General features: G+C 40.7%; 1 protein-coding gene across 2 annotated transcripts in view; it reads left to right on the top strand.

Moving 5' to 3' along the window:
* Window positions 1-15622, top strand: part of LOC122558905 (inter-alpha-trypsin inhibitor heavy chain H3-like) — a 50886-nt gene that overhangs the window by 9151 nt on the left and 26113 nt on the right. For both annotated transcript variants that reach the window (XM_043707840.2, XM_043707841.2), the window contains 7 exons: window positions 3283-3449; window positions 7614-7718; window positions 9949-10111; window positions 10221-10331; window positions 10410-10538; window positions 10624-10740; window positions 12824-12992. In XM_043707840.2, the coding sequence (XP_043563775.2) occupies window positions 3283-3449; window positions 7614-7718; window positions 9949-10111; window positions 10221-10331; window positions 10410-10538; window positions 10624-10740; window positions 12824-12992 (961 nt within the window). The remainder of the gene's footprint in view (window positions 1-3282; window positions 3450-7613; window positions 7719-9948; window positions 10112-10220; window positions 10332-10409; window positions 10539-10623; window positions 10741-12823; window positions 12993-15622) is intronic.

Below are 15622 nucleotides of genomic sequence, written 5' to 3' on the forward strand. Positions count from 1 at the left end.
GTCTATTGCCACCTGTTGGTAAGTGTCAGTATCTGCAAGCAGTACATACACTTTCTCAATGTAATCTGTTCAGTTTAAAATGACCATCAGGTGTCCTATGTCTGCAGGTAGGATCACAATGATTTTATCTTTTTTGAGTCCTTCTATTGCTTTCCTTTCCTGTGTATTAGTTGTTTCCTTCCTTTTTCCTGCTTAATGTTGGTGTGACTGTCTGTCTAATGGTTTGCCAGTTTCTTCTGTGAGTTTGTTCTCTTTCAGTGTTGTTTCTAATGTTGCTAAGAAATCTTTCTTGTCCGCATCTTGGAAGTTGTAATTTAATCCTCTTAGATTAGATTAATTTACTTACAGTGTGGAAACAGGCCCTTCAGCCCAACAAGTCCACACCGACCCACTGAAGCGCAACCCACCCATACATTTACCCCTTCTCCTAACACTATGGGAAATTTAGCATGGCCAATTCACCTAACCTGCACATCTTTGGACTGTGGGAGGTAACCGGAGCAGACACGGGGAGAATGTGCAAACTCCACACAGTCAGTCGCCTGAGGCGGGAATTGACCCCGGGTAAAAACAATGACTGCAGATGCTGGAAACCAGATTCTGGATCAGTGGTGCTGGAAGAGCACAGCAATTCAGGCAGCATCCGAGGACAGGCAAAATCGACGTTTCGGGCAAAAGCCCTTCATCAGGAATAAAGGCAGAGAGCCTGAAGCGTGGAGAGATAAGCTAGAGGAGGGTGGGGGTGGGGATAGAGTAGCATAGAGTACAATATGTCAGTGGGGAAGGAGATGAAGGTGATAGGTCAGGGAGGAGAGGGTGGAGTGGATAGGTGGAAAAGGAGCTGGGAAGGTCGGACAAGTCCGGACAAGTCAGGGGATCATGTTGCTGGAGGTTAGAAACTAGGATGAGGTGGGGGAAGGGGAAATGAGGAAACTGTTGAAATCCACATTGATGCCCTGGGTTTGAAGTGTTCCGAGGCGGAAGATGAGGCGTTCTTCTTCCATGCGTCTGGTGGTGAGGGAGCAGCGGTGGAGGAGGCCCAGCACCTCCATATCCTCGGCAGAGTGGGAGGGGGAGTTGAAATGTTGAGCCACGGGGCGATTTGGTTGATTGGTGCGGGTGTCTCGGAGATGTTCCCTAAAGCGCTCTGCTAGGAGGCACCCAGTCTCCCCAATGTAGAGGAGACCGCATCGGGAGCAACGGATACAATAAATGATATTAGTGGATGTACAGGTAAAACTTTGATGGATGTGGAAGGCTCCTTTAGGGCCTTGGATGGAGGTGAGGGAGGAGGTGTGGGCACAGGTTTTACAGTTCCTGCGGTGGCAGGGGAAAGTGCCAGGATGGGAGGGTGGGTCGTAGGGGGGCGTGGACCTGACCAGGTAGTCACGGAGGGAACGGTCTTTGCGGAAGGCGGAGAGGGGTGGGGAGGGAAATATATCCCTGGTGGTGGGGTCTGTTTGGAGGTGGCGGAAATGTCGGCGGATGATTTGGTTTATGCGAAGGTTGGTAGGGTGGAAGGTGAGCACCAGGGGCATTCTGTCCTTGTTGCGATTGGAGGGGTTGGGTCTGAGGGCGGAGGTGCGGGATGTGGACGAGATGCGTTGGAGGGCATCTTTAACCACGTGGGAAGGGAAATTGCGGTCTCTAAAGAAGGAGGCCATCTGGCGTGTTCTATGGTGGAACTGCTCCTCCTGGGAGCAGATACGGCGGAGGCGGAGGAATTGGGAATACGGGATGGCATTTTTGCAAGAGGTAGGGTGGGAAGAGGTGTAATCCAGGTAGCTGTGGGAGTCGGTGGGTTTGTAGAAAATGTCAGTGTCAAGTCAGTCGTCATTAATGGAGATGGAGAGGTCCAGGAAGGGGAGGGAGGTGTCAGAGATGGTCCAGGTAAATTTAAGGTCAGGGTGGAATGTGTTGGTGAACTTGATGAATTGCTCAACCTCCTCGCGGAAGCACGAGGTGGCGCCAATGCAGTCATCAATGTAGCGGAGGAAGAGGTGGGGAGTGGTGCCGGTGTAATTACGGAAGATCAACTTCTCTACGTAGCCAACAAAGAGACAGGCATAGCTGGGGCCCATACGTGTGCCCATGGCTACCCCTTTGGTCTGGAGGAAGTGGGAGGATTCAAAGGAGAAATTGTTAAGGGTGAGGACCAGTTCGGCCAAACGAATGGGAGTGTCGGTGGAGGGGTACTGTTGGGAACGTCTGGAGAGGAAAAAACGGAGGGCTTGGAGGCCCTGGTCATGGCGGATGGAGGTGTAGAGGGATTGGATATCCATGGTGAAGATGAGGCGTTGGGGGCCGGGGAAACGGAAGTCTTGGAGGAGGTGGAGGGCGTGGGTGGTGTCTCGAACGTATGTGGGGAGTTCCTGGACTAGGGGGGATAGGACAGTGTCGAGGTAGGTAGAGATGAGTTCAGTGGGGCAGGAGCATGCTGAGACAATGGGTCGGCCAGGGTGGTCAGGCTTGTGGATCTTGGGAAGGAGGTAGAACCGGGCAGTGCGGGGTTCCCGGACTATGAGGTTGGAAGCTGTGGGTGGGAGATCTCCTGAGGTGATGAGGTTCTGTATGGTCTGGGAGATGATGGTTTGGTGATGGGGGGTGGGGTCATGGTCAAGGGGGCGGTAGGAAGAGGTGTCCTCGAGTTGGCGTTTGGCTTCAGCGATGTAGAGGTCAGTGCACCAACTACCACTGCGCCCCCTTTGTCCACTGGCTTGATGGTGAGGTCAGGATTGGAGCAGAGGGATTGGAGGGCTGCGCGTTGTGAGGATGAGAGGTTGGAGTGGGGGAAGGGGGTCGACAGGTTGAGGCGGTTAATGTCCCGGTGGCAGTTGGAAATGAAGAGGTCGAGGGCAGGTAATAGGCCAGCGCGGGGTGTCCAGGTGGATGCAGTGTGTTGGAGGTGGGCGAAGGGGTCCTCGGAAGGTGGGCGGGAGTCCTGATTGTGAAAGTAAGCTCGGAGGCGGAGGCGACGGAAGAATTGTTCGATGTCACGGCGTGTATTACAAATCTTCTCAAAACTTGCTAAGGCGAGGTGAATTTTATCAGCATGTTAATTTGTCTTCTTTATTTGGTTATTTATAGAGACTATGATTTTGTGAAGTGTTACTATGGTTAACATTTTTCCAAAGTGACCTTTGAAAGTAAAAACAGAAGCATTATTAAGTTGCACAAGAATAATACGTAGCACTGATTTACTTTGAGTTTGATCTGTTTGGATGTTTTAGTTGCTTGCATCAGTAATTTCTCATTAAAATGTCACTCCTCAATTTCCTTCAGCCTGAGGGGAAGCTTGAAATTTACAGTATGAAGATTGAGTCCAAAGTTACTTCGCGATTTGCTCACAACATGGTAATCAGCCGAGTGGTAAATCGAGCAAATGAATCGAGGGAAGCTTTCTTTGAAATGGAACTACCTAAAACTGCATTTATTACCAACTTCAGCATGTCAGTATAAACTCCATTATTCAGTTAAATTAATTAATTAGCATGAAATAACTTTAATATTTTTGAATATATATAATATATATAAATTATATTAATTGTATATAAGACTAAAGATTTTTTTTTAACCTTGCTTGATTTTTATCCCAACAAATACATCTTACTCATACAAAATTGGGATGTTCAAATGTTTGTTATTCTCTGTAAACTGACCATCATTCAAACTCTGCTGAACGTGTCTCAACTGCCTCAAGTCCTGTTCATTTATCACCAATACCCAAATAACTAGGCTGATTTCTGCATTTCAGAGGGTTAAAGTCATCCGTGACAATATAATATTCTATAAATAAAGGCATAAAGGACAAAAGCAAGAACATAATATGAATGATGAAATAGTTTGGGTCTTAAATGCAATATTGTGTCTTATTCTGGGCATCACACTTTTGGAAAAATATGGCATATTTATGGAGGGTGCCAAAAATAATTAAGAATGGTTCCAGACATGAGGGACTTCTGCAATCAGAATTGCTCTTTCGGAGAGGGGGTAGGAATAAGATTAAACAAATTGCCTTTTTCTGTGCCGTAAATATGCTATGGATTTAGATTTTGCTCCTTGCAAAGTTATTGCTACTGTCTAACAAATTTAATTTTGTTAGACAGTAGCAAAACCTTTGCAAGGAGAAAAATTTTTTACAACAATAACAATGACTTTTTTATAGTGACTTTTATGTGAAAACAGATCCATGGCTACATAACAGTAGCATTAAAAATCAAAGTAACAATGAGTGACAGAAAGAAATATTCAGCCAAATGGCCACAAGCTTGTTCAAAGAAGTCAATTTTAAAAAGTGACTTCAATGAGGAAAGGTGGAGAGTTGGAGAGATGCAATCGTGTGTATTCCAAATCTTAGTGTCTAACCAACTGAAGATGCAGTCACCAGTGGTAGGACAGTTTTTAAAATTAGGGAGGTTCAATTGGGCCAGAATTGAGGACCACTAATATCTGAGGGTTATTTGGCTGGAGGAGATCACAGAAAGGTGAGAGGGTAAGGCCAAGGAGGAATTTAAAGACAAATTTCAGAATTTTAAATTCAAGACATTGCTTGACCAGGAAACAATTTTACTTTTAATATGCTACATGGGATGACTGAATTGCTGGCTAGGCCAGCATTTATTGCACATCCCTAATTGCCCAGAGGGCAGCTAAGAGTTAACCATATTCTTGTGGGTCTGGAGTCACAATCAGGTCAGACCAGGTAAGGCTAACAGTTTCCTTTCCTTAAGGACATTAGTGAACCAGATGAGTTTTTCCAACAATTGATAATGGCTTCATTAGACCGAGTTAAAAAGCACACAACACCAGGTTATATTCCAACAAGTTTATTTGGAAGCACTAGCTTTTGGAGCGCTGTTGTTAACCACCTGATGGACAAGCAGCACTCCAAAAGCTAGAGCTTCCAAATAAACCTGTTGAACTATAACCAGGTGTTGTGTGATTTTTAACCTTGAACACCCAAGTCCAACATTAGCATTTCCAAAACATCATTAGACAGTTAATTCCAGATTTTTATTTAAATCAAATTCCATCTTTGCCGTGGCAGTGTTCGAACATTGGTTCCCAAAACATTTCTTGAGTCTCCGGATTAACAAGCCAACAATAATGCCACTAGATCATCACCTCCCCCTCTATAGATCAGCAAGCACATGGTGAGAAATGAACAGGACTTGATGCAGTTGAGACGCAGTCAGCAGAGCTTTGGATGATGGCCAGTTTACAAAGAATAGTGTGAGACAGCAGCATGTGGGTATATTCAAGTCTAGTGATAATGAAGTTATGAACAATGGTTTCAGCTGAAGATGAGCTAAGACAGTGTGAAATGAGCTGATATAATGGCAATGGAAACAGGAAGTCTAAGTCATGTGAAGCATACAAGGTCATAAGCTCCTCTGAGTGATGTGACACTGAGGTTACGAGCAAACTGGTTTAATCTCAGACATTGTCAGGGAGAGGGATGAAGTCAGTAGTCTGGTAACCATGTTTATAGCAGGTACTGAAATCAATAGCATTAGTCTTTGCAAACTTTTATCGAGGAATTTTCTGCTCATTTACTACTGGAGATCAGATTAGTCGTTCAATTGTTTAGCAACAGTGGAAGATATGGTAGAACTGGTAGTAAGTTACGTACATGTGAAAAGTAATATTAAGCTTTTGTAAGATGTTGCAGGGGGCAGCAAGTAGATGAGAAATAGGAAGGACAAAAATAGACCCTTGGAAAATGCCAGACATAATACTTTTGGGGCAGCAAGTGAAGTTGGTGAAAATGAATCTCTGGCTGCAATTAAATAGATAAGAATAGAACTAGGTGAGAACAGTTTTACCCAACTAATATCCTTGGAGAGGAATTGACAGAATAATATGGCCATATATCAAAGGCTACAGACAGGTTAAGAAGGACAAGGAGAGAGGGAAAATGTAACTTTATCACAATCAAATTGGACGTCATTTATGACGTTAAAAAAAGCAGTTTAATACTGTTGCAGGAATGGAAACCTGATCCAAGGAATTCTAACATAGATTTCCAGGAAAACTGGGAACAGGTTTGGAAGACAATGACACATTGGAGGATGTGGAGAGGAATGGTTGTTTGCAAGGACAGTATGGCCAAGGCTTGTTCATCTAAGATGAAGTGTAATTATGGCAGATTTAAAAAGAAGAGTGTCAATGCATTGAGGAACAGTAATAATCAGCAAAAGTTATCTCGGGCCGGGAGAGGATGATGAACAGCAGCAATTTAGTGGGGATAGAATCATGGGAGATGAACTCAGAGGACAAGAGGGAAGATAGAAAAGAAACTAAAGATGCAAATTTCGTGTTGGGGCATGCATTGGAAGAATTTTAACAAAGTGAACTAGTATAAGAGAGGGTTACACAAAAGCAATTGATTTGAGTGGTCTCAACTTTAGAGACGAGGAAGACAGAGAGCTTCTTGCACTTACTATTGGAGGTTAAGGTGGAGTGGGCAGGTTAGATGGATTTAAGCAGATGGTTTGCAGTAGGATAAAGAAGCCTAGATTTTGTTTTTGCATTACAAAATGATTCTGTAATGGTGTGCAAGTTTAGTGATCGAGAGCTGGATCTGATAGGGTCTTAATTAGTCCAGCCAGATTTGGATGATTTAGCCAGTTGTCTTTGAAGTCTGTTTGTGCAGTTAAGTACAGATAAGACACACCCAAATTTACTTACAAATAAACTGTTCAGAATTCAGTGGGTCTGTTTGAATTTCCACAGTGACTGCATCTCTGATCTTATGATTTTCAGTGTGAACAGTGGACAAGAGTAAAGTAGCAATGGGAACTAGGTAATAAACTATTTTGAGAAGAAGTTACCCCTTCAGATTCAGCCAGAGAAAACTTTTGCACAGAAATTGGCAACATTTGGCAATGCAACAGATATGAAAGAAAAATTAATCTTCTAACTGGCTAACTTGTAGCTATTAGTACAAAATAATTTTATGTTTTCATTTTTCATCAAGATGTAAAACCTTCACAGCACAGATGCTGGTCATTCTGCTCAAGTTCACTCATCTCTTTTTCAAGGAATCCAATCAGAGCTATTCCTTCACTCTAACCCATTACTCTACGTTGTTATTTCCATGAAGTGCCTATCCAAAGTCCTTTGAAATAATCTATTGTCTTCCTGCCTCCACTGTCTCTAAACAGCATGTTTCATTCATCTTTTGAGAATTTTTTGGCTTTACTTTCTCTTCTAAATTCCTTTTTGGTTTTAAAATCTGTACCTTTCTATTTTACATGACACATACTGAATATTGAATTAAATCGGTTTTGAATACTTGAGCATCTGTTCACTTGCATTATCCTTGACAAAATAATTATAATCTTCCTTTAGATTATACCTGCTTCCTGAGATGTTAAATGATATCAAGATTTTGGTGCTTTCAATACATTTTACACTTGATTAAAATTTTGGTTGAATATAGATTAGACTTGAGCAGTTCTGCATTCTTTACTGGAGCTTTTGCAATTGATATCAATTCCTGCAGCCACACTTGCCATTCTGCTGAGTTGACTCTTCCATGGTTGAGTTTTTTTTGTTGTTTTAGTTCCCTTTAAGACCCCATTCTTATCATGTGCTTTCTCTCTCTGTAGGACTTTAGATGGAGTGACGTACCTGGGAGCAGTAAAAGAAAAACAAGTTGCCCAGCAGCAGTACCAACAAGCAGTTTCACGAGGCCAATCTGCAGGGCTTGTAAAGTAAGAACAATTTCTAAGCATTTAACCAATGACATCCATTTTTTCACTAATTTATTCCCCATACTCCTTGGAAGAGTGTTCACTTCAATATTGACTGCAAAGGAGCTGGAATAGCTACATGAAACTCCAGTGGTAATGTCCCTTCTACCACCCCAAGACTGTCACTTGTCTATTTATCATCATTGCTTGCCAAGGTAGTTTTTAATCCACCTGGTTAATGTTTCATTAATTCAATGCAGTCTTACCTATTTACAAAGTTTTCCAGAATGAAGGGATCACTATTGCTCTGAGAACCCACAAGCTAACAGAGATTGAAGATTCAGAGTCTAGGGGGTCACAACAAATACCTGCACACATTGCTGGTAATGCAAAATCGCAGAAAGATCGCACTCAATGTAGTAAGTGGTTTCTGACAAGTTTGTTATTCATACCAGATAATGTCATTTTATATTCATAAGAATGTAAAAATAAAAAGATTATTAAAGAAAATGTATGCCCCTTTTTTTAGAAAATGGGAGAATTGATAATGGAAAACAAGGAAATGGCAGAGCAATTAGACAATTACTTTAGTTTTGTCTTTGAGAAGAGACAAATAACATCTCACAAATGCTAGCGAAATAGTATGTTAGCCATCATTGCAAGAGGATTTGAATACATGAATGGCTGAGAAATTAGAGTATGAGAAGGCTAACCAGAAATATAAAATAGATAGTAAGAGCTTCTATAAATATTTCACAGAAAAATGTTTACAAAGTGATCTATAGTAATTAAAAAAGTAGGCCTGAAGAATTAATAATGGAAAATAAGGAGATGGCAGGTATTTTACATCAGTTTTCACTATAGAAGATATAACTAATGTCCCAGAAACAGCTATAAATCAGGAAAAGGAAGACTGGAAGGTGCTTTGGAAAATTACAATCACCAGAGAAGTAGTTCTGAGTAAATTGTTGGAGTTGTGAGCTGATAAGTGTTCATGTTCTCATAGACTTTATCTTAGAATCTCAATTTGTCTAGTAAATTGTTAATGCATCCTAAATTTGGATGCAGATACGTAATTAAGAAAACTAATAGAATTTTAATTTGCATTTGGTTATGCATTATTTCAACTAGGCACTGGTGAGATGACATCTAGGGAACTATATATTGTCTTGGTCACCTTATTTAACAAAGGATGCTAATGTACTGGATACAGACTAATACCTGGAAAGAGCATATTGTCTTTTGAGGAAAGATCAGACTGGTTAAGCTTATCTCCACTGGAGCTTCGAGTAAGAGGTGAATTAAGTGAAACATACAGAAATCCTGAAGTATCTTAATAGGTTGGATGTGGATACCCCCTTATGGGAGAATTATAAGCCAGGGCTTACTGTTTAAAAATAAGGATTACTTGTTTAAAACAGATGAGGTGTTTTGTTTTCGTGGGGGTCATGAGGCTTTAGAATTCTTTTCCTAAAAAGATGGTGGAAGCAGTGTGCTTGAATAGTTTGAAGGCAGAAGTGGATGATTCTTATTAAAAAGTGGATAAAACATTTTCAGGGTTGGCAGGGATGTGAATTTGAGATTACAGTTAGATTAGCCACAATCTTATGGAGTGGCCCAGAAGTCATGAGATTCTGAACAGCCTACTCCTGCTCCTTGTTCATATGATGGATGGAGAAGGGTGACCACAATGTCATGATTTGCTTGAATAATTCATGATTCATAACTGATTGAATTATATGTTGATAATATTTTCTGTGTTTCACTGCAAACAGATTATCTGGTAGGTTATTTGATTGCTGTTTTTTGGATCTTTTAGTATGAAAGTTGGTTGCTAACTATGCACTACTCCTTCACAGGTAAAGTGATAAAAGAGCAGCACACTGAAAGCTTGTGATTTCAAATAAACCTGTTGAAATATAACCAAATGTTGTGTGACTTCTGACCTTGTTCACACAGTCCAATACCAATATCACCACATCATATTCAAAAGTAATTCAGAGTCTGATAAATGGTTAAGGATATCCTGAAGTTTTGAAAGAGACAGTATAATTGCAAATTTTTCATTTGCTGTACCCATAATTGATTATTTGTAATTCATTCCTCATCATAATGATGTAGGTGTCACAGTGCAACAACAAAAGGTCTGAAGAAGTCAATGACATTACCTTTACTTCAATATATCACCAAGATTCCATCATCTTCCATGTATGAAAGAATAATGTAACTTGTGTTTTTATGATTTCCAAAGAGCATCTGGAAGAAAAATGGAGAAGTTCAAGGTGTCAGTAAATATTGGACCAACGAAAAAAGTCACCTTTGAACTAACATATGAAGAATTATTAAAACGTAATCTGGGGAAATATGAAATGCATATCAGAGTAAAACCTAAGCAATTTGTCAAACATTTCCAGGTATTTTTCTAAAGTAGTAACATTATTAAAATGTTTTAGTTGAGACGGTTCCTAATTTTCTTATGAAATGACAATTAACTTTTTCTACATTTGGAATTGCTGTTTCCAGATAGATGTACTTATTTTTGAACCGCAAGGCATTGCCTTTCTAAATGTTGATGCAAAGTTCCTAACAAATAATCTGACTTCAATTGTGAAAAAGACTCTTACTGCAACAAAGGTACGTGGCTTTGCATAAAATAAATTTTAGTTTATCAATAACTATTAAAAATTAACATTGAGTCACTGCTTTGTTCAGGGCCATGTTTCCTTTAAACCAACTCTTGAGCAACAACGCAAATGTCCTGATTGTCATGAGACTATTCTGGATGGAGACTTCATCATAGTATATGATGTCAATAGAGACCTGTCTGCTGGTAGTGTTCAGGTAATTGAACGTTATATTTAAAATGGAAGTTTCATAGGACTGTTTATTCTGATGATCTTTTGATTTTATGTGATGTATTTTTCAGGTTGTAAATGGGTATTTTGTACATCATTTTGCTCCTGGTAATCTACCTAGAATACCTAAAAATGTTATATTTGTGATTGACCAAAGTGGATCTATGACAGGGACTAAAATGCGTCAGGTAAGAAAAGTTTTTGGTCCTGAATAATATGGATGGAAAGATAATTTTTTCTTGCATTTTAAAATTTGTGCTTGCATCTCCTTCTGACATAGAAGCAAGTGTCTTGGAATTGAGCTATAGCTGATCATGGAATCATAGAATCCCTACACTGTGCTAAACTAAAAATCATTCCATGATTGTTCTGAATTGAAAACAAGCTAATGGTCCCTACTATGTTTACTGTACCTGTCATAAATATCACTTTTCCATTAACACTCCATGGGTTTGCAGTCACCTGCTTTTTGACACAAATTGGATTGGGTCACTGTTTGAGAAGAACTATCTGACCTAGTGAAAACATTTCACAAAAGTAACCAACATCTGTATACCCTTATTTTGACATTTAATGGTTATGAAAGATAACATTGTGTATTAGAAAAGAAAGATTGGAAAGAATCTGTCTGCAACCCTCAATATCTGAGTCCTTGCTCCATCTTGCATTGACATCAAATCACAGTTCCTTATGCTCAGCAGCTATTGTTAGATGATTAGTTATTTTGAATCCACAAGCATACTTCCTGCAGGTGGGAATCTGGAACAGTCTCAATATTCACTAGCTTCAATGTACTGCAATCCCAACACATAGCCAACTCTGCCATCTCTAGACTTTTTTATTTATTTACTCAATGTCTGAATTTTTTTCATATAATCATAGAATCCTTACAATGTGGAAGCAGGCTACTTGGCCCATCGAGTCTACACCAGTCCTCCGAAGAGCATCCTGCCTGAGGATGGAATCAAACCTGGGTCTCTGACACTATGAGACAGCAGTGCTAACCACCATACTGTCCCCATGATTATTTTTGTAACGTCATTTATAGATATATTAATGAAGTAATTTATGTAATCCAGGTATTAGTTCAGTAAGGCAATAAATAAATTACCCCAGCAAATAGTTTCTAGAGCTATTGTAAGCTGAATTTTGTGGCCAATGCCAGGCATATTTGAGGGAAGTGGCTAGCCTACTGCCTTCCTGCTCATCTCCAAGCTGTCACTCATAACATAGTATGCAGGATAAACATTAGATAGTCTGCTTGCCCTTTAAAGTGCCTAATTCCTCCTTTGTCCATAATACAGTCAGTTTAGGAAGACAGAGGAGACAGAGTCATCCACTATTACACCAATTCTAGTAAAAAGATGGAAAGACAGGAGCAGCACCCCCTTCTGTACAATTCACAGGCACCTAGCCCAAGATGTTTCAATCTTTTAGCCTCCAAACCTGAGGGGAAAAAAGAAAGCTGAGTCTTGCTCAAGTACAGCATCCTTATTGTTTAGTGTACACCTACTGCAGAGTTTTCAAGGGTGAAATATCAATTTCATGGGGGATGATAGTGCAATTCTCACTCATTAAGGCCACCCCAATGTTTTATTGCTACAAGGCAGCCTTTATAAAGCCAGTCAAATATAGCTACCATGAAGAGTGTAGAGAGTGTGGAGTGGTGGAAGTGTGTAACATGCTTCTTGAAAAATTCAGCTGCCTGTCTCAGAGATGCAAACAAACCAAAATTCTCACCAACTGATCAGCTACGGGCAGCACAGTGGCACAGTGGTTAGCACTGCTGCCTCACAGCGCCAGAGACCCGGGTTCAATTCCCGACTCAGGCTAAATTGCCCGTAGTGTTAGGTAAGGGGTAAATGTAGGGGTATGGGTGGGTTGCGCTTCGGCAGGGCGGTGTGGACTTGTTGGGCCGAAGGGCCTGTTTCCACACTGTAAGTAATCTAATCTAATCTACTTGCTGTCTTGTACCATCACTCTGACTTGTGTTGTCTGACCTTTGTTGCTTGTAACCCCATTTCTCATTTCTGACCCCCAGTTGTCTGCTGCTCTGAGTGCTTGGGTCTGTTTCCCTTAGCCTTCACCTCTGTCCCACTTTCACTGGTACTTTCTCTAAGTCATTCAGCATTTAATTACACTTCATATGGACCATCTTCACAACATAGCAATATGGCAAGAAAAATGATGAAGCCTGTAGTAGTAATGTATTGGTGTAATTTGTAAAGTTAATATGTTCACAGATGCAGGCTGATGTTTTATCTCTTTCAGACAAATGAAGCCCTTCTAAAAATTTTGGATGATATGGGCACAGAAGATCATTTTGCCATTATTACCTTTCATAGCTCTTTTAAAATATGGAAAAATACCATTCATCAAGCAACTTCAAACACTGTGACTAAAGCTAAAATGTTTGTGGAAACTATTATTGCCAGAGGAGGTAACAATTGCTACTTTAATCAATAAAATGAGAATTTCTTATACTTTATTTTCCAATAGTAAAGTTGCCATAATCTCAGACTGCTGCAGTCTCAAAAACTACTGAGGATCACCTCAGGCAAGGAGTAAGATTGAGAAGATGGGATCCTGATGGTAAGCTCAGCAAGTACAGGAATTCAACCTGCATTCTTGGCATCACTCTGCATTGCAAGTCAGCGAACTGGGCTAACAGCACCCCATATCTTTCAATACCTGTTCATCAAAGCAATGGCCTAACAGTATTATCACTAGACTATCAGTCTAGAAACTCAGCTTGGGGACCTCAGTTTGAATACCATCATGACAAATAACAGAATTTGAGTTTGATAAAGAATCTGGAATTTAGGCTCTAATGATGACCATAAAGCCATTATTAATTGTCAGGGAAAATCTATCTGATTCACCAATATCCTTTGCAAACAAAATTGCCATTGTTTTTCTGGAATGGGCTACATGTAAGATAAAAACAATGATTGCAGATGCTGGAAACCAGATTCTGGATTAGAGGTGCTGGAAGAGCACAGCAGTTCAGACAGCATCCGAGGAGCAGTAAAATCGACGTTTCGGGCAAAAGCCCTTCATCAGGAATACAGGCCTGAAGGGTGGAGAGATAAACGAGAGGAGGGTGGGGTGGGGAGGAAGTAGCATAGAGTACAATAGGTAGTGGGGGAGGGGATGAAGGTGATAGGTCAGGGAGGAGGGTGGAGTGGATAGGTGGAAAAGAAGATAGGCAGGTAGGACAAGTCATGGAGACAGTGCTGAGCTGGAAGTTTGGAACTGGGGTGAGCTGGGGTAAGGGGAAATGAGGAAACTGTTGAAGTCCACATTGATGCCCTGGGGTTGAAGTGTTCCGAGGGCTACATGTAACTCCAGAACCCCAGCAACATGGCTGATTTTTAAGTGTCCAATGGGCAATTAGGGATTGGCAATAAAAGTTAGCCGAGCCAGAAATGCCAACACTCCATGCGTGAATTTTTTAAAAAGGCGTTACTTTTTATTTCCTGTTCAGATCTCTTTTCCTTTACTCCATCCAGGCCATCAGGTCACAAGCTGGCCACTGGGTGATAAGATATGAAGAACAACATGGATAGGTTTGATGAGCAACTTTGGTAGAGTTACGTGTAAAACACCCATGAGGTGTTTAGATGGTACCTGTCATTGTTGGATATTAAATGTAAGCTGGGAAGTCTGAGAAAATGAGAATTGCAATAGTGGTGATATTAGGAAATGCAAAGGAGATGGACAAAAATACTGATTTTGGGAGCATGAGCAGAATTTGGGAAGGAGTAACATTCATGCCATACAATTGTCAGGCAGTGACTATCTCCAACAAGAGAGAATATAAGAATTGTCCCTTGATGTTCAATTCCATTATCATCACTGAATACCCCAATACCAACATCCTGGGCTTATCATTGCTCAAAAACTAAATTGGACCAATCATATAAATACAGTGGCTACAAGAGCAGGTCAGAAGCTAGGAATTCTGTGACAAGTAACTCACTTCCTGTTTCTCAGGTGCCAGTTTACCCTCCATAATGCATAATCCAGGAGTGTGATGGAATACCCTCCACTTGTCTGGATGAGTGCAGCTCCAACAATAATCAAGCTAGACATATCCAGCACATAACTGCCCCCTTGATTAGTATCTCATGCACCACCTTCAACACTTGCTCCCTTCACTATTGGTGCACACTAGCAGTAATTCAGCAAGGATCCCTCAATAGAATGAAGCTAAGTCCAGATGTCAACCATCTTGAAGGACAAGGGAGTAGTTGAATAGGAGTACCACCACCTGCACATTCCACTCCAAGCCTCTCATTTCAAACTAAGCCACCATTTTTTCACTTTTTCTGGGTCAAAATCTGTGTAATACCTTTCTAACAACAACATGGGTGTCCTCACATCCCAGGAATTTCAGCAGTTTAAGGAAGCAGCTCATCACTTCTTTCTCCAGGGCGATTAGAGATGGTGATAAATGCTGGCCTAGCCAGGAGTACTAGCATCCACAGCAATCTCTTCCCTGGCAGTAGAGATGTCTCTTGGAGTGATTTCTGATCCAAATAGAATTGCCTCCTTATCCTATCCAAAGCCTTATTACAGAGTTTGGTTGATCTCTCTGGCTGACTGTATTTATCCAACTCTTGTCAACTCCACTGGTGCATTAGGGCATCCCTCCCCTGTCCTGCCTTAACTGAGTAGATTTAAAACTTTAAATGTAGCTGCATTTATGTTTCCTTTTTAATAAGTTTCAATAGCCAGTGATCCAATGCTGATCAATATTGGTGACAATGATCACATTTTATTCGGCAGAACTGCAACTTGTGACATTGTTGTCTGAGAAGCATTTTATGAAGTAAAATTGAGATTTATAATATGCCTTTTATGCTTTTGGTTAAAGTCACAGTAACAGTGCCTGAACCCCTGCGCAAGCACTTGACTTTTCCTCCAGGTGTCTTTTCAAAGTTTTTTCCACCTGCTTCCTATATGTACTGTGCTTCTTGTATTTTGTTTAGTAATACAAAACAACTAAAATTCACTAAAGCAGTTATTGACTGACACTTATCATCTTATTAACCAATGACAGAAATG

This window comes from Chiloscyllium plagiosum, unplaced genomic scaffold (genome assembly GCF_037043375.1).
Source record: "Chiloscyllium plagiosum isolate Xiang-an unplaced genomic scaffold, Cpla_swu_hap1 HiC_scaffold_14, whole genome shotgun sequence".
NCBI classification, from domain to species: Eukaryota; Metazoa; Chordata; class Chondrichthyes; order Orectolobiformes; family Hemiscylliidae; genus Chiloscyllium; species Chiloscyllium plagiosum.